Source organism: Tamandua tetradactyla, chromosome 14 (genome assembly GCF_023851605.1).
Source record: "Tamandua tetradactyla isolate mTamTet1 chromosome 14, mTamTet1.pri, whole genome shotgun sequence".
NCBI classification, from domain to species: Eukaryota; Metazoa; Chordata; class Mammalia; order Pilosa; family Myrmecophagidae; genus Tamandua; species Tamandua tetradactyla.
This window is the reverse complement of record NC_135340.1, coordinates 57,504,880-57,527,796: the sequence shown is the minus strand read 5'-3', so window position 1 is coordinate 57,527,796 and position 22,917 is coordinate 57,504,880. Positions and strand designations below refer to the sequence as shown.

The following is a 22,917-nucleotide window of genomic DNA, read 5'->3' as shown; positions in this document are numbered from 1 at the left end:
ACAAGAGTAAGCCTCGTGATCAAAGGCATGGCCTATTGATTTGGGTGTCCCTAAAGTTTGACACAGTGTCAGGGGATTCCCTAATGGTAAGATTTAATAGTTCCTCTCCCTCAGGGGACTTTGCCAATACTTTTTGATTATCTGCTTAATATACTCTAGGATGTATCCAGGCATGACAATAATCTATACAGGATTAAAGGACCTCTTTCTTTTTCTGGGCTCCCTGTTTCAATTATTCAAATGAGCTATACAGATAGGTTGAATTAGATTATACAGTACAAAAAAATTTGGGTTCCAGACCAAATAAACCTTTCTTCCATTGGTCTTAAAGAGTATATGTGGTTCTAAAATATAGACACTGTCTTCCTTACTCCTATGCTCTGAATTACTTTAACTCCAACCCGTTCGGCTTCGTTCTTATCTCTAAATATGAGGTTATATATATATAACAGCCTCTCAAAATGCAGCAATAATAATCACCGCTTCAGACTTAATGAGTCTGCTCTAAAAGCTTACAATCTAGGCCCTTGTTTTCTTATAAGCATTTTCTAAAGATGACCATACAATTCTTGTTCTTCTTTTTCTGATTTATTTTGTCTCCCGAAATGTCCCATATGTTCATTCACATCGTTGCATGCCTCATGACTTTGTTCCTTTTTGTAGCAGCACAACCTTTGTTCATAAGTATACACCATCGTTCGCCAATCTCCTTCTCTGTCAGTGCATCCTTCAGCCACCTGCATTCATTGGGCATCATGTAGAGGGCCCAAAGTCCACAGTCCATCAACATTCTCAATTTTAGATCATTTCGTTGTTCCCAAGAAGAAGAAAATCAATAAACACTTCCTCACCAAATAGGAAATCTAAACCTCCCCTTAACTCTTGTTCCTCCCCCTGTTACTTACCTCTGCTGTTGCTGTGGTAGCACTGATGGTTTCCTTTTTTTTTCCCCCTCTTTTCTAGTGGTTTCCTTTTGAACATAGCTCATAGCATGCAATAGCAGTTTTCCCCCGTACCTTGGACTCAAACACTTTTGTACAAGAATCGTATCTTTGAAGTAATTCTTGCGAGAACTAATTCATAATTCTAGTGTTAATCAGTGAGACACGCAGGTTTATACAACCCCTTTAAATCTTGTTCATATTCAATATGGTAATATTACTTATAGGCGCACTGTAGAAACACCTTCATTCCTATCTATTCCCTTACATTGGAGTTTAACCTCATTAGTTAACAGTTCACCCATCTCTAGCCTCTATGTATCTCTAAGACCCCTATATTCTGTATTATAAGCCTCTGATTATACCTTTATGCTGATCATTTCTATCCTTTTGTGTCTGACTAATTTCACTCAGGGCTATGTCCTCAAGGCTCATCCATCTTGTTATGTGCTTCAGGACATCATTTTGACTTACTGCTGCATAATATTCCATTGTATATACACATTACATTTTGTTGAGCCACTCGTCTGTTGATGGGCATTTGGTTTGTTTCCATCTTTTGGCAATTGTGAATAATGCTGCTATGAACATCTGCATGCAAATGTCTGTTTGTGTCCTTGCTTTCAGCTCTTCTGGGTATATACCAAGTAGTGCTATTGCTGGGTCATAGGGCAACTCAATATTTAGTTTCCTAAGGAACCGCCAAACAGTCTTCCATAGTGGCTGCACCATTATACATTCCCACCAGCAGTGCATAAGTGTCCCAGTTTGTCCACATCCTCTCCAACATTAACAGTTTCCTGTTTGTTTAATAGCAGCCATTCTTATAGGTGTGAAGTGTATCTCATTGTAGTCTTGATCTGCATTTCCCTTTCAGCCAATGAAAATGAGCATGCGCTTTTGAGCCGTCTGTATTTGCTCTTCAGAAAAAACGCCTATTCAAACCTTTAGCCAATTTTATAACTGGGTTGTTCTTTTGTTGTTGAGTTGTATGATTTCTTTGTATATACAGGAAATCAAACCTTTGTCTGATATGTGATTTCCAAATATTTTCTCCCATGGAATTGGCTGCCTCTTCACCTTTTTGACAAAGTCTTTTGAGGTACAGTAGCATTTGATTTTGAGGAGTTCCCATTTATTTATTTTTTCTTTTGTTGCTTGTGCTTTGGGTGTAAAGTTTAGGAAGCTACCTCCTATTACTAGGTCTTGAAGATGTTTCCATACATTTTCTTCTAGAAGCTTTATGGTACTAGTTCTTTTATTTAGGTGTTTGATCCACTTTGAGTTCATTTTTCTGTAGGATGTGAGATAGTGGTCCTTTTTCATTCTTTTGGCTGTTGATATCCAGTTCTTCCATGACCAATTATTGAAAAGACTACTTTCTTCCAGTTCACAGGATTTGGGGGCCTTGTCAAAAATCAATTGACAATAGATTTGGTGGTCTGTTTCTGCACTCTCGATTCAATTCCATCGGCCAATGCTCCTATATTTGTGCCAGTACCATCTGTTTTGACCACTGTGGCTTTATAATAGGTTTTATAGTCAGGGACTGTTAATTCTCCTACTTCGTTTTTCTTTTTAGGCTGCTTTTAGCTATTTGAGGTTTCTTTCCCTTCCAGATGAATTTGGTAATTAGCTTTTTGAAATCTTCAAAGTAGGTTGTTGGAATTTTGATTGGTGCTGTGTTGAATCTCTAGATCAATTTGGGGAGAATTGACATCTTAACTATATTTAGCCTTCCTATCCATGAGCAGGGAATGTCTTTCCACCTATTTAGATCTCCTTTGATTTCTTTTAGCAATGACATGTAGTTTTCTGTGTACAAGTCCTTTATGTCCCTAATTAAGTTCATTTTAAGAACTTGATTCTTTTAGTTGCTATTTTGAATGGAAGTTTTTCCTTAACTGGCTCCTCAGCTAGCTCACTGCTTGTGTATAGAAATGTTACTGATTTTTGCACATTAATTTTATATCCCACCACCTTGCTGAATTTTTTTATTAGCTCAAGTGACCTTGCTGTAGGTTTCTCAGGATCTTTCAAGGATAGTATCATACATTTGCAAATAATGAGAGTTTCACTTCTTCCTTTCCAGTTTGGACGCCTTTTATTTCCTTGTCCTGTCTGATTGCTCTAACTAGAACTTCTAGCACAATTGAATAACAGTAATGACAGTGGGCATCCTTGTTTTGCTCCTGATCTTAGGGGGAAAGCTTTCAGTCTCTCTCCATTGAGTATGATGCTGGCTGTCAGTTTTTCATATATTCCCTTTATCATATTGAGGTAGTTACTTTTGATTCCTATCTTTTGGAGTGTTTTTATCAGAAAAGGATGCTAAATTTTGTCGAATGCTTTTTCAGCATCAATTGAGATGATCATGTGATTTTTCCCTTTCGATTTGTTAATGTGCTGTATTACATTAATTGATTTTCTTGTGTCAAACCATCCTTACATTCCTGGTATAAACCCCACTTGGTCAGGGTGTATAATTCTTTTAATGTGTTGTTGGATTCGATTTGCTAATATCTTATGGAGAATTTTTGCATCTATGTTCATTAGGGAGATTGGCCTGTAGTTTTCCTTTCTTATGGCATCTTTACCCAGTTTTGCTATTAAAATGATAGTAGCTTCATAAAATGAGTTAGGTAGAGTTCCTTTTTCCTCAGTTTTTTGGAAAAGTTTGAGCAGGATTGGTGTTAGCTCTTTTTGGAATGTTTGATAAAATTCTCCTATGAAGCCATCTGGCCCTGGGCTTTTCATTGTGGGAAGATTTTTGATGACTGATTGAATCTCTTCATTTGTGATTAATCTGTTGTGATCTTCTATTTCTTACTGAGTCAGTGTAGCTTGTTTGTATGTCTCCAGGAATTTGTCCATTTCATCTAACTTGTTTAGTTTATTGATGTATAGTTGTTCATAGTATCCTTTTATGATTTCTTTTATTTCTTCAGGGTCTGTGGTAATGCACCGCTTCTCATTTCTGATTTTGTTTATTTGCATCCTCTTGATTGTTTTCTTTGTTAGTCTTGCTAGTGGCCCATCAATTTTATTGATTTTCTCAAAGAACCAACTTTTTGTTTTATTGATTCTTTCTATTGTTCTTATGTTCTCCCATTCATTTACCTCTGCTTTAATCTTTGTTGTTTCTCTTCTTCTATTTGCTTTGGCTTAGTTTGCTGTTCTTTTTTAAGTTCCTTCATGTGTGCTGTTGAGTACTCGACTTTTGCTCTTTCTTGTTTTTTTAATATAGGCATTTAGGGCAGTAAATATGCCTCTCAGCACAGCCTTTGCCACATCCCATAAGTTCTTATAAGTTGTATTCTCATTTTCATTCATGTCCAGATAGTGACTGATTTCTCTAGCAATTTCTTCTTTGACCCACTGGTTGTTTAAGAGGGTGTTATTAATCTCCATATATTTGTGAATGTTCTCATTCTTTGGTGGTCCTTGAGATCCAGCTTCATCCCATTGTGATCAGAGAAAGTACTTTGAATAATTTCAGTGTTTTAAAATTTATAAAGACATGTTTTGTGCTCCAGCATATGATCTATCCTGGAGAATGTTCCATGAGCACTAGAGAAGAATGTATATCCTTGTGCTTTGGGGTACAATGACCTATATATATCTGTTTCATTTATCAAGTTATTTAACTTCTCTATTTCCTTGTTGATCTTCTATCTGGTTGTTCTATCTCTAGAGGAGAGTGGTGTATTGAAGTCTCCTACTATTATTGTTGAAACATCTATCGTTCCCTTCAGTTTTGCCAATATCTGTCTCATGTACTTTGGAGTTCCTTGATTGGGAGCATAAACATTTATGATTGTTTTATCTTCTTGGTGAATTGACTCTTTAATTAGTATACAGTGTCCTTCTTTGTCTCTTATGATGTCTTTACGTTTAAAGTCAATTTTGTCTGATATTAGTATATCTACCCCAGTTTTCTTTTGGTTACAAAACTTGTGAGAAAAATCTTTTTCCATCCTTTCACTTTCAATGTATTTGTATCCTTGTCTCCAAGATGAATCTCTTGTAAGCAGCTTTAGTTGGATTATGTTTCTTAATCCACCCTACCAATGTGTCTTTTAATTGGTAAATTTAGCCTGTTAACATTCAAAGTTATTACCGAAAAGGTGTTTCTTGATTTCACCATCTTATCTTTTTTATTTTATTTGTCAGATCTATATATTCTTTTCCCTTCTTTCTCTTTGTATTCCTTAAATTACCCTTAGTGGTACACTTCCATTCTGTGCCCTCCTCCAAACCTCCCTTTCCTGTCTGCTTTTTCAGCTGGGCCAGTCTCTTGTTGACATATTTTTCAGGACTTCTTTGTCTATGAAAACTTTAATCTCTCCCTCAATTTTATTTTGTTGTTGTTGTTGGTTGGTTGGTTGTTTTTTGGCTTGGGCAGGCACTGGGAATCAAATCCCGGTCTCCAGCATGGGAGACCCTCAGTTTTTGTTTGTTTGTTTATTTGTTTTTTAACATGGGCAGGCACCGGGAATCGAACCCAGGTCCTCTGGCATGGCAGGCGAGCATTCTTGCCTGCTGAGCCACCATGGCCCGCCCGGCCCTCAGTTTTAAAGAACAATTTGGGTGGGTACAGAATTCTTGGCTGGAAGTCTTTATCTTTCAGGATCTTGAATATATCATACCACTGCCTTCTCACCCCCAGGGCACTAGTTGAGTAGTCTGAACTCAGCCTTATTTGGTTTCCTTGTATGTAGTAGATTGTTTTTCTCTTGCCGCTTTCAGGATTTTCTGCTTCTCTTCAACATTTGACAGACTGATTAGTATGTGCTTTGGGGAAAACCTATTTGGATTTATTCTGTTTGGAGTCCGTTGGGCTTCTTTGACTTATATATTTATGTCCTTTATGACGGGTGGGAAGTTTTCCCCCATTATATCCTCAATCACTCTTCCTAGCCCTTTACTCCTCTCTTCTTCTGGGACACCAATGATTCTTATATTTGTGCTCTTTGTTTTATCTATCATTTCCCTGAGATCCAATTCAATTTTTTTCCATTTGCTCTTTTGAGTCTTCAAAGTCAGTTATCCTGTCCTCTATATCACTTATTCTTCTGTCTCTTCAAATCTGGTGTTGTGTACCTCTAGTATGTATTTTATTTGGTCAACAGAGTCCTTAACCTCTGTGATATCCACTATTTTTCTATTTATTCTTTCAAATTCCTCTTTATGCTTTTCTACTGTCTTCTTAATCTCCTTTATGTCTTTGCTACCCCATTTATTTTATTAAGTAGATTTGTATGAACATCTTTCATTAGTTGTTCCAATGTCTGTTTCTCCTCTGGTGTTTTAATCTGGTCGTTAGGCAGGGCTATATCTGTCTGCACTGTGATATGCTTAGTGATATCTGCTGTCTTCATGGCATGTAAATATCTCGACTGACTTACTTTGGAAGTTGATTTCTTTCAGTAGTCTAAGGCCTTGTGTTTGTGGGATTGTTGCATAGCAGGGAGCAGGGTATGGGGTGGGGCACTCAGTGCAGTGATTTGTTTCAGGGCAGGTATGGGTGCATGTTGGGGGTTTTATGCTGATGCTTGTGAACGTGAGCACCCAGAGGCCAGGGAGGATGTAGCTGTGTGGGTGCACAGGTCTGGGGAGGCATAACCCTGGTGTGCGCTGGTTTAAGGCACAGGACCCTTTGTGTGCATGCATAGAACTGTGGCAGGCATTATGCTTTCATGGATTGAGGGCAGATGTGACCCGGCTGCGCAGGTCAGCACTTTCTCAGAGCTGGGAAGTGAGGCTGATGGCCATGCACATGTGTGATTCTAGGACTGCTGTAAAGTGCGGTTCTTAGAGCAGAACGATGTGATTGGGGACCCATGTGCCTGTGTGGGCCTAGGAGTGCCGTAAACTGTTGTGCAGAGCTCAGGGGCGGGGGGGTGGTGAGGCTGTGTGACACTATGGGGAGAGGAGCAGGGGTAGCCTGGGTTTGGAGGTTAGTGCCCACAGCGTTTTTGCACTGGCAACCGCCTGCAGGAAACAGGGAGGGAGAGGTAGTGCTCAGAAGGGGTGCAGGAGAGGTGGGTTGGGCTGCACTTGGGGTGGGGGTGGGGGCGCCTGGAGCATGGGAAATGGGAGTGGGTGAAAGGGTTCAGGTGTGTGGGGTGTGGGGTGAGTTGCTGGTCACAGGACTGCACTGGTGAGGGTAGTGTGGCCAAGGAACCCAGCCTGGCTTACTTCCTAGTCCCCGGCTCCTGTCGGTGCACTCCCATGAACTTCCCGCCTCTGTGCCAGGCTCCAGCTTTCTGCCTCTTGGTTCCTCCACCTCTGCAACCAGGGCTGCCCTATGTGGTGCAGAAGGCTTTCCCAGGTCAGCCGCACTCCTGAATTGCTGCCTCAGTCACCCTCCTGCCCCTTCACTAAGTTTTCCATGAAGCAGGGCTAATCTCAAGCTACTCTATTCAGCCATCTTCCTGGAAGTCCTCTGTTAGGACTGTTTAAAAAAAAACATGAAAGTAATTTGGGTGTAAGTTTCAAAAACAAAAACAAGTCGGTAAAGCATCCTGCCTCAGGATGACTTTTTATGTCATCCTTCATGCGTCATTCCAAGGTTTCTTCACCAGTCATTCCAAGTTTTCTAGTTCATTGCAGTGCCTTGCAAAAGCAACAAATGAATAAAGCAATAAAATTTTACTGTTAGGCTTCAGTAATGGGCCTTACTTAGTAAAGAGTAAGTTTTTCCATGTAAATTGTTTAAAACAGTATGCAGTGGATAATTAGATCAAATCTGTGTAGACAGGGTCTACATTCTGTTAACCCTCATGTGTCAATGCAATTAGCTTAATTTAGGATTTGGAATCTATGGTTTTTATATAGCTAGGCACTTTATTACTGTCTCTTGTACTGAAAGCACATTCCTGTGTAGGATCAAGTAACTGTCCTGTAATAAGGTGCTTATAAATAGAACAGCTACACAGTTCAGTTTTACCACAACCTTTAGCACTTGAAAATTTATAAAGCTTCTAAATGTCTAATATGAAGGGAGAGGCTTATAGTCACAACATCTATTTTAACAGTAGCCTTTCTATTACCTTGGCTTTTGTATGAGTGAATATGCTTGCCTAAGATGCCATAAACAACAAAAACAATTTGATCAAGCATCAAGAATAAAGACTAAAAAGATCAGCTTTTTAGTCTTCCCTTTGTTGTAAAATTTTACAGGTTTTAATTCATCAAATCTCCTCTTTACTAATAGGGATGAAGGTGTTGAGGCAGGTTTTGGGTTTTCTAGTTCTGTCAAATACCTGCAAGTATTGGCTATTTATATTCTTAGCCAAAATTTGGTGGAAAAAAAAGACTGAGGTGTCTATGTATTAATGAATTGGGAAAAAAGCCGCTTCTGTGTTCTTCGTTAATAGCCTTAGAATATCTCTTTTAAATAGTTAAGAGGAACAGAAGAGAAATCTGCTACCTATCTACATGCAGTATGAACCTCATAGAGAGCTTTTGATACCTCTGAGCATGAGGAAAAGTAAGGAAGTGGAGTGATTAAGGATGTTGACTACTCTCTGATTAGCTGAAAGAATAGGAATAAACTGACCTTGGGCTAGCAGGTTTTGAACCATATTGTTACCTGACTTTCTCACCTGGTAAATCAACCCCTATGTTCGTTTCCCTCTTTGAAACAGGTATCAAATGAAAGTCATTGCTCTAAATTCATAACAGGTGCCCTAATTTTTCCTTTGAGTCAAACCATTCCTTATTAGAATTTCCCTTGGTTTACTATAGATAATTTTAAAGTCTTAATTAATTTGACTATTAAATTGGTATAGATGCAATAGTGTTACATATATGACATTTCATTTCATTTCTATTTCATGTGTAATTTACCAATTGAGTGAATTTTTGTATTGAGAATGGATTATGCATGATTGAGTAAATGAAAACTGTATGTTAATTTGATTTTTTCTTTAAAAAATAAACTTCTCTGAATACTTCAAAATGAACTATGCAGGCCGCATGAATTGTGTAATGTTGCCCATTTGAGAAGCAGCTAGGTTCCAAAGCATCTTCTGCAATTAGTATCATGTCCTGATTTGAAACTGCTGCTTTTTCAGGTCACTGATACTTCATGAGATGTACCTCGTTCAGCCCAGAGCCCCACTGTACCTTCACCTCTGCTGCTCTGGAGGATGGTTTTCTATCCCTTTGGGGTGCTATCTAAGGGCCCCAGGGGGAATTCTAGGCATGCTGGGTAAACCTCATTTCCAGACAGATCATCCTAAAATACCTTTCTAACTTGTTGAAAATCTGTTTAGTTGTATCCCCAGAGCCTAGAGCAGAAATATTTGTGGAATGAATGAATGAATGAAACACATGTGTTTATGAAGGAAATGCCTCTAGAGGAAGTGATGTTTAAACTGGAGTCCTGAAGAAAGAAGAGTGGTTTGCTAGTGTAATAGAAGAGGGGAGAACAAGAATGTAAGAAGTCTTTGAGCAAGGAGAAACCAGGAAAACTCAGAGGAAATCCCAAACTCTTAACCACAGCTCACAATCCCCATGTGTCTGGCCCCTCCTTCCCTCCCTAAACCTCTGTCCAGTCATTCTTCCCACCAAACTTATCCACCTGTACTCACCACCCTTTTGCTCCAATCCATCAACTCCTTTTCTGCCTCAGGGCCTTTGAACTTACTGTTTCCTCTCTCCATTTTCAAGTCGCTTAGCCTCAGATCAATATCACCCCCAGAGAGACCTTTCCCGGCAACCCCAAAACTAAAGTAGTTCCTTGTCCCCCGAGTATTCCCTCTCACCTCGTTTCTTTTTCACTTCAGAAGTAACCCCCAGCTGAACATATCTTGTCTATTTATCCATCTACTTATTTGTTAACTATCTCCCCCTTTAAAATGTAAGCTCCTTGTATAACTATATACCTTTTACAATGTGACCATGTGATTGTGAAAACCTGTGTCTGATGCGTCTTTTATCCAGGGTATGGACAGATGTGTTTTTTAAAAAAAAAGGACAAAAAATAATAATAAATAATAGGGGGGATAAGTGGCAAAATAAAAAAAATTGGATAGATTGAAGTACCAGTGGTTAATGAGAGGGAGGGGTAAGAAATATGGGATATATGAGTTTTCCTTTTTATTTCTTTTCCTGGAGTGATGCAAATATTCTAAAAATGATCATGGTGATGAACACACAACCATGTGATGATATTGTGAGCCACAAATTGTATACTATGGATGGGCTGTATATGTGTGAAGATTTCTCAAAAAAAAAATTTTTTTTTTAAAAAAAGAACAACTATCAAGCCACTAAAAAACAAGTAAGCTCCCTGAAGAGAGAGACCTCCCCAATCTTGTTCCCTGCTATATCCCCAGGGCTTGACACTTACGGATGCTTAGCAAACATTTATTGAATGATGAATGGTTTTGGCAGAGAATGAGGAAAAGGAAAGCAGATGTGGGGTTGTGCAGAGCTTTGTGAAACACTTTTGTGTGTGTGTGTGTGTGTGTGTGTGTGTGTGTGTGTGGAACACTTTTTATCTTTTGGAACTTATTCTAATGGAAATAGAAGATGTGGAAAAGTTTGAGCAGGAGTCTGACCTGATGATCTTTGCTTTATGAAAAAGATCACTCTGACTCCTGTGCAGTGTGTGCGAGTGTGTGCAGCCAAAATGAAGCAAAGGAGACCAGATTGAAGGCTATTGCTGTGGTCCAAGAGAGAGCCCAGTAGAGTCCAGGAGAAGTGATGGAGACCTGGCTTGGAGGGTGCTGGTGGGGATGGAAAGTAGTGGCTGAGATTAGAACAAATAAAAATGGTTGGAGCCTAATTGGTGGGATTAATGTATCTAAAAAAGAAGAGTATTTCTGGTCAAAGAAGCTGATAGGGTAGTTAGAAGCAAAATTAGGCATTAACTTCTGCTCCAGGTTTTAGAAGTAGAAGCTAAACAGAGCACCTCATCACACCTTCCTATCATTTCCAAGGGGCAGAGAAACCTCCTGGAAAAGAAAGGGATTAGAGTACCAACCATGACCACTCCCCTTGGACGTTTAGTTATTGAAACAAGTTTGGTGGCTGGCCTGGTTTGCACTGAGGTCAGACAGGCAGGTAAGGACAAGAAAGATGTGGCTCACCACCAGGAAGGGGCCAGCTGGATAGGAACGCAAGTCTCAAAAGCAGGCACCCAGGAGCTGATGTCAGGCATAGAGTGGGGCTGGTTCCATTACCCCTCCTGGCAATATAACTGAAGGCCCATTCAAGCCCTCCCAAGGCTTGTGGAGTTGGTCAAGAATACCTAGAGTGGCAGAATCAGTCAATCCACCCTTGAAGAGTGTTTCGAGGAAGCTGGTCTCATTTGTGGACAAAAGTAAGAAATTCTGTAGGATTTCTGGGAAAGGTACCCTGAGAAATACTTGGCTTCCAACTAATTTCACAGGTGGGAGATGAAATTGTCATAATATAAATATTATAGAAAATGGGACTTTATTTTGTAGATGACATAGCCTGTTCAGGTGAGATCATCTGACAGCACATGAAAAACAGAGAGCGTCTAGTGGGGAAAACAAATTTTGTAAGTGACTAATTAGAATGTGGTAAGTGTTGTGAAGAAAAATTGCAGTATTCCAGGAGAGCAAATATGGGGACCTCAGTTAATGAGGGAAGGCTTCTGTGAGGAAGTGACATTTCAGCTGAGGTCTGAAGGAGTGTCCAAGAAAGGGAATGACTAGGGGGAAGACTTTAATTTGAGAATGTGGTATATTGGGCAAACCAACAAGAGAGTTGTGGGTGATATGGCTGGAGATGTTGTCAGAGTAAAGAAAGATGCAGAATTATGGGCCAAATTAAGATTTTGATTCAAGTCATTGATGAGTTTTAAGCATGGCTGTGACCTAATCAGTTTAGGTGGGATATGATGTCTTCAGTCGCCCTGGGAATAATCAAGTCAGGACCATTGATATGACAGAATAGGACTGAGGCTGGATTTTGGACTATGACAAATTCTCCATGGTCATGAATGTCTCTTTGGGCAGCTTCTTAGAGACATGTCTTGACACACATTCTTTCACTCAATGTGAATTTCACATCCCAAAGGATCATAAATAGTACCATTACCAATGAAAATGGTCAATGTTTATATGGCATTTTAAGGCTTACACATGCTTTTGTGAGCATTATCTATGTGATCCTCAGAGCAACCCCTGGAGGTAGGCATTGCTGTTAGCCCCATTATACACTTGAGAAAAGTGCGGCTGGCCTGGCTTATTTGCTTAAGGTCAAATAGTCCTAAAGCTCAAAAGGGCCACAGTGAAGTTCTGAGCAAGTTCTCTAACTCAGAAACCTGTGTTCTGTCCATTTGGACAAAGAGCCTTCAAATAGTAGTTTCCAAAGAACTAATGGGAGTTTAGTAGTATTTCCAAGGATGAGTAAGAAATAATATGAATCTCAGGGGTGGGTGGAGTTAATAGAGTTCAATTTTTAATATGTTGCATTTGAAGTGACTGCAGGATCTTCAAGTGGAGAAACCAGTAGACGCATATGAGGGTGTGGAGCCCAGGAGAAGATTAGGGTGTATATATTTATTTTCAAGTTAAAGGTCTTCAGAGAGCATGCTGTCTTTTGTGTCAGATCTGTATACTAATCTTACGTTACTATATCAACCTTAGCAGAGCTTGGTCTGTTCTCAACATAGAGTTAATTTTACAGTAGAATCTTCTTTTTGTTTTGGAAACAAAATTTAGAGGTGGACTGTATCAGGCTTTTGCCTTAAAGGGAATATTATATATGGCAAAGTGATTATTATATAACTTAAGGAACATGATTTGTGGTACTTTGATGGGTATTGATCAGAACTTCATCAACTGACTGTAACTTAATTGCAAGTTAACTAAAAAATTAGTTCACCAAGACAGCTGCTAGGTAGTGGTGACAATGGGTGAGAAGCTGACGTAGCACTGTGGCACGGAAAAAAGCTAGGGGTCATCAAAAACTCAATTTGATCAGTAATGTTTAGGATTTAAAGCTAATCACCTATACCTATAAAACTCTAAAAAGCATACAGGGAAAATAGCTTTGTTTTTGCAAATCTGAAACTTTCAAGCTTCTGACCTTTTCTTTTTTTTTCTCCAATAAGAAAAAAAAAAAGGATTTTTCTCCACCTTACACAAACAGTTGTTTTATTAAGTAAGCTTTGATTGCTGCAGATATACTCCAACTCCCATGACAGTTTCAGAAGAAACCCTGTGTTGTCCCTCATTTTCTTTTCTTGCTCATTCTGTGTCTGACCTGGAAAGCCTTTCTCATGCCCTTGCACTCTCTAAAATTCTATTCATCCTATCAGTGACCTATCATGAGACCTCTCTGGAGCTTCTGTCTAGAGCTCCTCTATTAATTTTGAGCCTACTTTTCATGGTAGCTTGCTGTGTAGAAGATGTTTGAGTGTGTCTTAGTGCCACCAATAGATTCTAAGCTCCTTGAAGCTAAGCATCAGCACTTGCCTTTGTGTGCCTCAGAATTTCTAATACACTCTGTCAATACTACACTGTCTTAGTTAACCCACCTCTCTTGTAAGTCTTAAAATTGGGTAAACTGTAATACCAAAGGTCAATAAGAGGGAGGGGTAAGGGGTGTTTGGGGTTTTCTTTTTTCGTTGTATTCTTTTTCTGGAATAATGTAAATGTTCTAAAAATGATCATGGTGATGAATGCACAACTATGGGATGATACTGTGAACCACTGATTAATTGATTGTATACTTTGGATGGATTGTTTGGTGTATGAATATCTCAATAAAATTACATTTAAAAATTTTCAAATACAATACATCAAACATAGGGTTATTCAGTACTTGTAGAATGAAAGGAAGGAAGGGAGGGAGGAAGGAAGGAGGAAAGGAAGGGAGGGAGGGAAGAAGGAAGGAAGGAAAGTAGTAGTGGAAATTGGGATATTCAATTTCATAATGGTACCCTTATGATTGACCAGATGGAATTACTCCAGTTAATCTGGATAATATTATAGCTATTTTTATTTTGACATAGAGAAACCTCTCTTCACATCTAAGCCCTGAAATAAAAATTGAAGGGTTGACATAAATAAGTAATAGTTGAGATGTGAAAGCTCATTTTCACAAGGCAGAAATCATTTACATAGTTAAAGCTATGTTTTCAAATAGAACGATAAATTGTTTCATATGAAAATTCTCACATGAGAAAAAAGCCTGTCTTTGAGATATGGTAGGATTATAACCATGGAAAAAACCCACCTGTGTATAGACAAAATAACAAGAAAGAAGGTCATCAGAATTTGTATACCTCTCCACCATTAAAAAAATTATTTCAAAATATCTTTAATATAAATTATAACTTTTATTGCCAAAAAATTTTAAAATTTTACCTTCTCCAGAAGGGCATATATTTCTACTATAAGAGATCCCTGCACCAGAAACCAAAGCATTATTTTTCTGAGTCAAAGTACAGTAACTTTGACAAAATAAAGCCTTCAGGGTGCCCAGTGATTATTGAGTTAAATGCCTCTGACTCAGGACCATATATACCCAAATACACTCAACACATTTTAAAAAGGCAGGGGATGTACGGAGAACTTGGTTACAATAAGCACAGGAATTTGTGATGAATCACACAGATTAACCCAGGGAATTAGGCACCTCTTACATGCATTTGACAAGGATCAGTCAACGTGTAAATAGCTTTATGTTTTCTCTGCAGCATTTATTATTTTATCAAACTACATTCCTCCTACAGGAGTGCAGTTGGATGAACACCTCTGTGTCCCACTTTAACTGCCATAGTTCTCCTACCCTTTTTCTCATAAAAATGATTCTCCCACCCCCCACCCACAAATTATTTAAAGGCAGAAAAGAAAATGACAAGTACTCACAATCTTATTGAACTTAGCCAATCATAGTTTGCAATATTTTCTTTCATCTTTTAAAAATGAACCTACCTGTGTAAATAACGTGGGTTTTTTTGCAACTATTGAGATAAGCTGCATGTTTTTGTACCCTCTTTCCCCTCCCTCCAGTTAATGTTATATCATAGGCATTTTGCCTTGTCATTGGAAACTTCATCACCTTCCTTGTTAATCAACAGCATAATAATCCATCATTTCAAAGTACTTCGCTTTTCTTCTTGATGTAAAAGTCTCCTAATGAGCTGCACAAACCCGTTTTCACGACCATCTGCCTATGACCTTGCTGAGGGCAGTTCTGTTCCGTCCTCGTCTCCAGCTCAGCCCTGACACTGTTGGGTGGTGCCTGACACCAGGCCCAGCTGGCTGAGATTGAGTTGGGTCCCAAGCCTGGAGAGACAGAGGCACAATGGAAAGCCTTCGCCCTTCACGTCACTCGATATTGTCTCAGCTTAAAAAGGAGGCCACAGAAACAAATTCCTCAGCAATTTTTCTAAAGGTGTTAGGCAGGCACTTCCTCTCCTTCAGCTAAGATGCACCCGGAACAACGGGAAATTTAAGAGGAGGAGCAGTACTAGGGAGGAGGAGGAGGAAGTGGCAGCCCTGCCTAACTCAAGGATGGAAGGAAAGGTTCTAGTAGGACGACTGTAAACGCTCAAAGAGCAATTAAGTCTAGAATTTTGATGCTGATTAATTGAAGGTTCTCGGGTGACAGGAGAAGAAGGGAGATGGACCAGGGTGAGTACTGAAAATCTAGTTAGACTTTCTGAGGTGCTAAGTCAAGAGAGGGGAGAAGTTTGAATGGGTAGGGAGTGAATAGAGGAGACAGAGTCTAAATGGGTGGTTGGTGGTTCTTTGTGTAATCTGACTCTTTCTTCTTTCCCTTCCCTCATTCTGCCGTCCATGAACAAATCATACAGCCATTCATTTTCTTTCCTGAAGCTGTAGACACTCTCTTTTTTAAAATCTTGGGGTTGGAATGGCTCTGGGAATTCCGAGGAGGCCCTCAAAGACCTTGGCCACTGCCATCAGCTGCGCTTGGTTGGCTGGAAGCCATTTCTGTGGCTAACTCTGGAGCTGTGGGAAGACTGCCTCTTAAATCCTTGGCCTCTCTCTCAGGCCAGCTTCTTCCCAGGTTCTCAGCACCCCATTGAGAGCTGCTGTTCCCGTTGCCTGAGTCTAGCCCCTTTCTGGTGCCCTCAGAACCCCTCTGCTCCTCTGCAGAGATGGAAAAGAGCAGGGTTCAGCAGACTGGGCCAGCCCAGCAGACAGGCGGGCACTGCTGGGAGATGGCACTAAACATAGATGATGTATTTCTTAAATTAGTATTCTACCTTATAGATCATGGAAACTATTAGAAACTAGAGGTTTGCATGTTTTCAAAATACGAGCAAAAGTTTAATAGAGAAGGCTCAAGACACTTGCTCAGATGCTGGATTCCAGGTTATTTTTTTTGTGATAAATTCTACTTTTCCTCCTCAGTTATTCTCATCTAGAGTAAGCTTTCAATGTCATATTATCTTTTAAAATAGCATTTTCTATTACAAATGTAATACACAAATATTCTGCTTGCTATAAGAAGCAAAAAGGTCATACATTACTTTAGGGTTAAAAAAAAGCCTAAGTTCCCTTTTACTTACATGTATATTCCCAATTCTGTTCTTTCCCCTTAGGGAAGAACTGTTAACAGTTTGGTTAACTGCTTCCAAAGAGTACTCTACTATATAAGATTATTTTTACACAAATGCGATTATATAATACGTATTATTTGATGGCATGCTGTTTTTAACGTAATCGTGTATCTTGGAAATCTTTTCATGTCAGTGCATATTTGTAATATGTCATGACTTAATAGTTTTTTATTCTGGATATATAGGTATAATTTGCTTAATAAATTTGCTAACTTGTTTAACTTATTACTACCACGTACTGAAGGGCATTTAGATTGTTTCTAATATTTGGCTAATATAAATGATGCAGCAGTCATTCCTGCTATTATCCTATACCCTTGTCTACGTGTGCAAATTTTTTTATATTGAAGATTTCTAGAAGAAGAATTGATGGGTCAAAGGCAACATGCACTTTAAATTTTGTTGGACACCAACTGATTTTCTTTAAAAAGACTATATGAATTTTAATTCCCACCATTACTATATGAGGCCGTCCATTTCCATATAACCTCCACAAAATAGGTTGTTGTTAGCGTTTTCAATATTTTCTGATGGATCAAAGATGAGCTCTCATAATTGTTTTAGTATGCATTTCTCTGACCAGAACAAGACTGCCTTTTTTCTTAATCTTATAGCAACTTTGATATGGCATGGATATTAATCCTTTGTTTTATATGCTGCAGAGGAACTAATGATTTAACCTGTGTAGCCAGACAGAAACTTTTTTTTCATGCCAGCAGCTATTTGAATTGCAAGAATAGTACGGGTGTAAATAATCAAATGACATAGTCAATCATGTAAGACACTGTTAAATGAAAATAATGTTTCAAGCGAACAATACACTAGCAGGTGATTAACAGACAAATACATGTTTCAGAAATTGCAGAGCCGGGAGAGACCAGGCGGTGACTGGCTGAGCTACCTTAAGGCTTTTGGCCTCTCTGGCATCTTGGATGAGGAGGTTGGGGTGGAACTGTAGTTTTCACTGTGTTGTATGGATCCCTTGGGCTGTACAGAGAAGTGTGTGTGTGTGTGTGTGGGGGGTGTTAAATCTTTATTTTACTTTGCAATTTCTCAGGAATAATTTCCCCAATGTTTTCGTTCTTTTGTTGGCCATTGTCGTTGTTGTCATCCTGCATCATATAAGAGTAATTAAATATATGTATCTAATTTTTAGGGTGGGATATTGGGGTTGCATTGAACATGCTTAGACTTACCTTTTTGTATACAAATGATGATTTTCTTAGAAGAGGAATTTATGGGTCAAAGATATTTATGTTTTATGGCTTTCTTTTGGGGGGGGAATATTTAATAAATATTGATAAATTGTCCTCAGAAAGATATAACAGTTTATCCTCCCATTAGGGACAGATGCACCTATCACTTACTGAATCAAACAGCAGAATCTCAGCCTGGGGTAAAGCTGCTTCCCATCCCAGCCCCTGCTGCTCTCAGACTTTTCTCCCTCTCCTCCCTACTCCCCACCCCTGTCCTCCTGCCAAATGACTCCTCTCTCCCTTCATATACCCACTCGGCATCCACCAAGGAAGGCTGGAGATTGTGAAGGTCAAGGGAGCAGGCTCTGGACCCAGCCCACCTGGGTTTGAATTCCAGCTCAGCCCCGCACCTCCTGCACCTCTGGAACAATCCCAACACCTCTGCCACAGAGGGATTGTGAGAGTGCAAACGATTTCATACGGGTAAAAGGCTTCCAGTGGTAGATGGCACAGAATAAATATTCATTGAAGATTAGCCATAATTTCCTGCAATTCTGAGCCACTCTTCCTTCTAGGCATGGGAATTCTGAGTGTAAGCACAGCCAAGGGCTCTGCTTCCCTGGGCCTAATTCTAGATACCAAGTGCTCTGAAGGAAAAAAAGAGGGTGTTGTGGTGGCAACGATTACAGGGTGGAGGGGGCATCCTAGTTTGTGGCCAGAGAAAGCCCCAGTGGGTTGGGTAGCTCTGAGCCGAGGCCCGAGTGCAGATATGAGCTGCCTGCCAAAGCAGGACTACCTCGGGTTTTAGTTCCTCCCACGTCAGGAGCTTCACATCTCAGAACTCCCCACGGGCAGACTCCTTTATTTTTTTAAGCTGATAATACATCAGGATATATTTTGATCCTTTTATACCCTTGACTTTATATCACTCAAACCAGTGCCAGGAGTCATGTGGAGGGGGCTTATTTCTCTTATTCAGAGTCAGTAACTCCAGTGGGACTGTGGCCAAATCAAGAAAGCCTTGTGGGTGCTAACATGTTTCTACTAATTGACTCTGCTTGATTTCTTGCTTTGTTGTTTCTCTTCCTGATCCTCTTGGCTTTCTTTTCCTGTTCCCTGGAACTCCCTCCCTTTTTCTTCTCTGAAGTCTTTGTTTCCTTGACATGAAAAGCACTTCAGTGAACAAAATGCATAATTATCTTAAGTGGAATAAAAAAGTTTTCTCTTTGCACTGCAACCTTAGGCACAGAAAGGAAGATCTTCCTTCTTCCTCCTCCCCTTTCATTCCCAAACCCAGAGTCGGCCTGGGTGAAGGGGAATTTGAGCTGACTGCCCATGGAGTTATGCTTGGAGCCCTTACCTCTTGCCCCTCTTCTGAATATATAGTCACTGGGGTTGAGGAGGGCCTTAGGGAGTTTACATATGGGGTAGGGAACCTTGCCCCGGAGGCTCAGTACATCCAGGTTTGAAAGTTTCAGGCCATTCAGGAATAAATGAGATGCAACAAGTTTCCAGCAGTATCTAGGCCAGTAGCTTTCAAATATTTTGACTATGATCCACAATTTACATCATGACCCAGTTACACGTAAAATTATACTTTTTTTTTGTATGTGATACACTGTGATATTTTCTATCATATTCAGCATAAAAAGTATAATGGCTGCATCTCTCTAAAGTGATATCACAAACCACTAATGGGTTAGACATGAAGTTTATAAATGCTGATAAATAACACAGAGGTCTCTGTCTTAGATCTTGTTCTGAACTTTCAGGTTCCAGTAAGATATCTGAGTGCCCAAATTATATCGAGAGCCTTAAAAACTTTATAGCATTTGATCTAGTAATTCACTTTTTCTTTTGCATGGGCAGGCTCCAGGAAATGAACCGGGGTCTCTGGCATGGCAGGTGAGAACTCTGCCACTGAGCCACCATTGCACCTCCCTAGTAATTAACTTTTGAATCTACCTTAAGAAAGTAATCAGAGATGTGGACAAAGGTTTTTGTATAAAGACGTTTATCACCCTTTACAAACCTAGAAATCAGGAAACCTAAATGCCTAATAATAGTGGAATGGCAAATTATGATACATCCATGCAATGGAAAATCATGTAACCATTAAAAGCAAGCTTTGATTCAATTAATGATATCGAGAAAAGCTATGATGTGATTTTAAAAGTTTCTTTTATTGAGAAATAACATATATACAAAAAAATTTATAAATTTTAAAATTTAATTTAACAAGTAGTTATAGAGCAAACTTTTAAGTATAGTATGGGTTACAGTTTCACAGTTCCAGGCATTTCCTTCTGACCATTCTAATACACTTTTCTATGTGGTTCAAATGAATGAAATTATACAGTATCTAGTCTTTCGAGTCTGGCTTATTTCACTCAGCATTATGTCTTCAAAGTTCATCCATGTTGTGGCATACTTCAGGCCCTCATTCCTTCTTACTGCTGCATAATATCCCATCATATGCATATACCACATTTTGTTTATCCACTCGTCTGTTGATGGACACTTAGATTGTTTCCATCTTTTGGCCATTGTGTATAACACCACTATGAATATTGGTGTGCAAATGTCTGCTCGTGTCACTGCTCTCAGATCTTCTGGGTGTATCCAGAGTAGCAGAACTGCCGGGTCGTAGGGCAACCTGATATTTTGTTTTCTGAGGAATCACCAAACTGTCTTCCACAGTAGCTCTACCATTTTACATTCCAACCAGCAGTGAATAAGTGTACCCTTTTCTCCACATCCTCTCCAACATTTGTGGTTCCTGATTGTTTAATAGCAGCCATTTTTTGGTGTGAGATGATATCTCATTGTGGTTTTGACTTGCATTTCCCTAATAACTAATGAAGAGGGACATCTTTTCATATGCTTTTAAGCCATTTCCTATAATGTGATATTAAGTGGGAAAAGCAAGTCACAAAAATGTTTTAATCTGAAATCTGAAAAATATATTTATCTGCAAGAGAAAAACAGCTATTCATACGTATACCTAAATGTTAACAGAAGTTATCTCTTAGTGGGGAGATTTGAATAATTTGTTTGATTTATCTTCTATATTCCAAGGTTTCCACAATAGTTTACAGACTAGAACATTTTCTTAATTCAGACAATTAACACATTACAGGCAAGGCTAAATTTTCTTTTGCTCAACCACTCTAATCCCAGGTCCCTCTCCCTGCCCCAGCCCCAGAGGGAATTATCAATTCTAATTTCCTGTTTATGCTTTCAGACCTTTCTCTATGCATTTACATATATGCTCTCTCTATATATGCTATATATTATTGCAGACTGCAGATGGTAGGGTTTTTTTTTTAACATTGTGGAATCATTTTGTACATATAATTCTGTAACCTTTTTTATAATATGTCTTGGAGGTCTATCCATGTTTCTTTACATACTAAATATAAGTGCTTTGTTCTTAAATCACTGCATAGGATTCCTTGCATGAATATATGATAGCTTATCTAGTTGTTTCTTTACAACTCATGTATTATTTTAAAAAATCCTTACACATGGGTCAAAAGATGTATATTCAGTAACATCCACTGCAGCATTGTAATCACAAAATTTTAGAAACAATTTAGATGTCCATCAATAAATACATCCAGTATACCCAACGATAGAATGTTATGCATTCAGTTAAAAGAATGTGGTGGTTTTATCTATACTGACAAAGGAAAGATGGCCAAGATTTACTGTTAAAGGTGGGTGAGGTGGGGAGGGAAGTTAGTTGCTGAACAGAACATGTGTGCATGTGCGTGTGTAAGTGTGTATGTATGCAAAAAATCTATGGGTTGTATTCATTGCCTCTGACATACATTTCTGTATGGATTGAATCTTTTTTGGCAAAGATATGATTGCTTTTATAATCAGATAAAAAGCAAGATTTTAAAAAGAAAGTAATAATGTTACAAAGACCATTGAGTCTGAATTAATTCTGACAAATACTGAAGAACTGGTTGCTGACATGGAAGCAACTGGAATCTTGGGGGAAAGACAGCCATATCATCTTGGAATTGGGGATGGGGAAGAAAGGAAATCCTCAGTTATAACTGGCTAATGTAGCAGAACTTCAGAAAAACAGACTACCACGAGTTTGATGTACAGGGGAAAGAAGGGATCCCCCAAATCACACTTGTCAATGAAATCATTAATAATTCAGATGAGGGCGAAAGAGACCGATATGATTCCAGAACTTGGTTGTGGATGAACTCAGACTTCAGGAGGCTGTTTGAGGGAGAGGAAGGGAATGATGGGAGGAAACAGCTCAGTGGGAACCTGGCCCTCCCACTCTCCCCACTACCTCCCCTAGGCAGTCCCCCGCTTTCCTGCTCTATTCTGCCAGGGGCTCTAGGGACTCTCATTTACCTAATTGACGTATGGATGGATTTTCTTTTCATTGTTTAGCTGAGACAAATACAGAATTTGTCAAGATCAATGTTTTCCTAGAAAATAGGGGAAACAAGAATAAAAAGCTACAACACACCAAAGCAGATGAGTGACTGGATAGGGAGCAGAAATTCCATACACCGGTTCTACTTTCTCACTTTTCTGGGGCCGGTTGGCCAGGTCAGGCTATGTAGACCCCGAGGGTGTCTGTGGGTTGGTGGGTTGTGTGCCGGCACATACTTCCCACCTGGTTGGGCTGCTCCTTAATCCCAGACTTCTTGTCTAAATCTGCCCTTCTTCCATTTATTCTCCTCTTCCTCCTCCTCTTACTATTATTGGTAAAATTCATGGAACATAAAATGCACCATTTTAGCCATTTTAAAGTGTACAATTTGGTGGCATTTAGTACATTTACAATGTTGCGCGCTCATCCCCACACTCTAATTCCAGAACACTTCCATCACCCCAAAGGGAAACCCGGGACCTATTAAGGTGAGACTCCCCATTCCTCCCTTCCTTCAGCTCCTGGCAACCACTAAATCTGCTTTTGTCTGTATGAATCTGGGCTTAGGCTCTTTTTATCAGGGCTAAAGTTTCCTTCTCTGGACTGGAGCAAGGCATTCACACACACACTCATCCTCAGCCCTTTCTGGGGTCTCTCTGGCTCTGAATTCCTGGAAGTTCTGCTGTCCTCTCTGACCTCTCTCTTGTTATCCTATTGGGCTTCTCGGATGAGGTTATTTTTGCCTTCTTGGGCCATTCTGCTTCTTTATTGTTTTACATTACTGCTATT

The 22,917-nt window shown here is 39.4% G+C and overlaps 1 protein-coding gene across 4 annotated transcripts in view; it reads left to right on the top strand.

The window, feature by feature from the left end:
- TGM7 (transglutaminase 7) overlaps positions 1-22,917 on the top strand; it is a 57,864-nt gene that overhangs the window by 17,971 nt on the left and 16,976 nt on the right. For 2 of the 4 annotated variants that reach the window (XM_077127667.1, XM_077127666.1), the window contains exon 1: positions 15,407-15,571. The exons of the other annotated variants lie outside the window; for them this stretch is intronic. In XM_077127667.1, coding sequence (XP_076983782.1) covers positions 15,562-15,571 — 10 coding nt within the window. In that variant the 5' untranslated portion in view covers positions 15,407-15,561. Of the gene's footprint in view, positions 1-15,406; positions 15,572-22,917 lie in introns of those variants that run through there. 4 annotated transcript variants of the gene reach the window in all.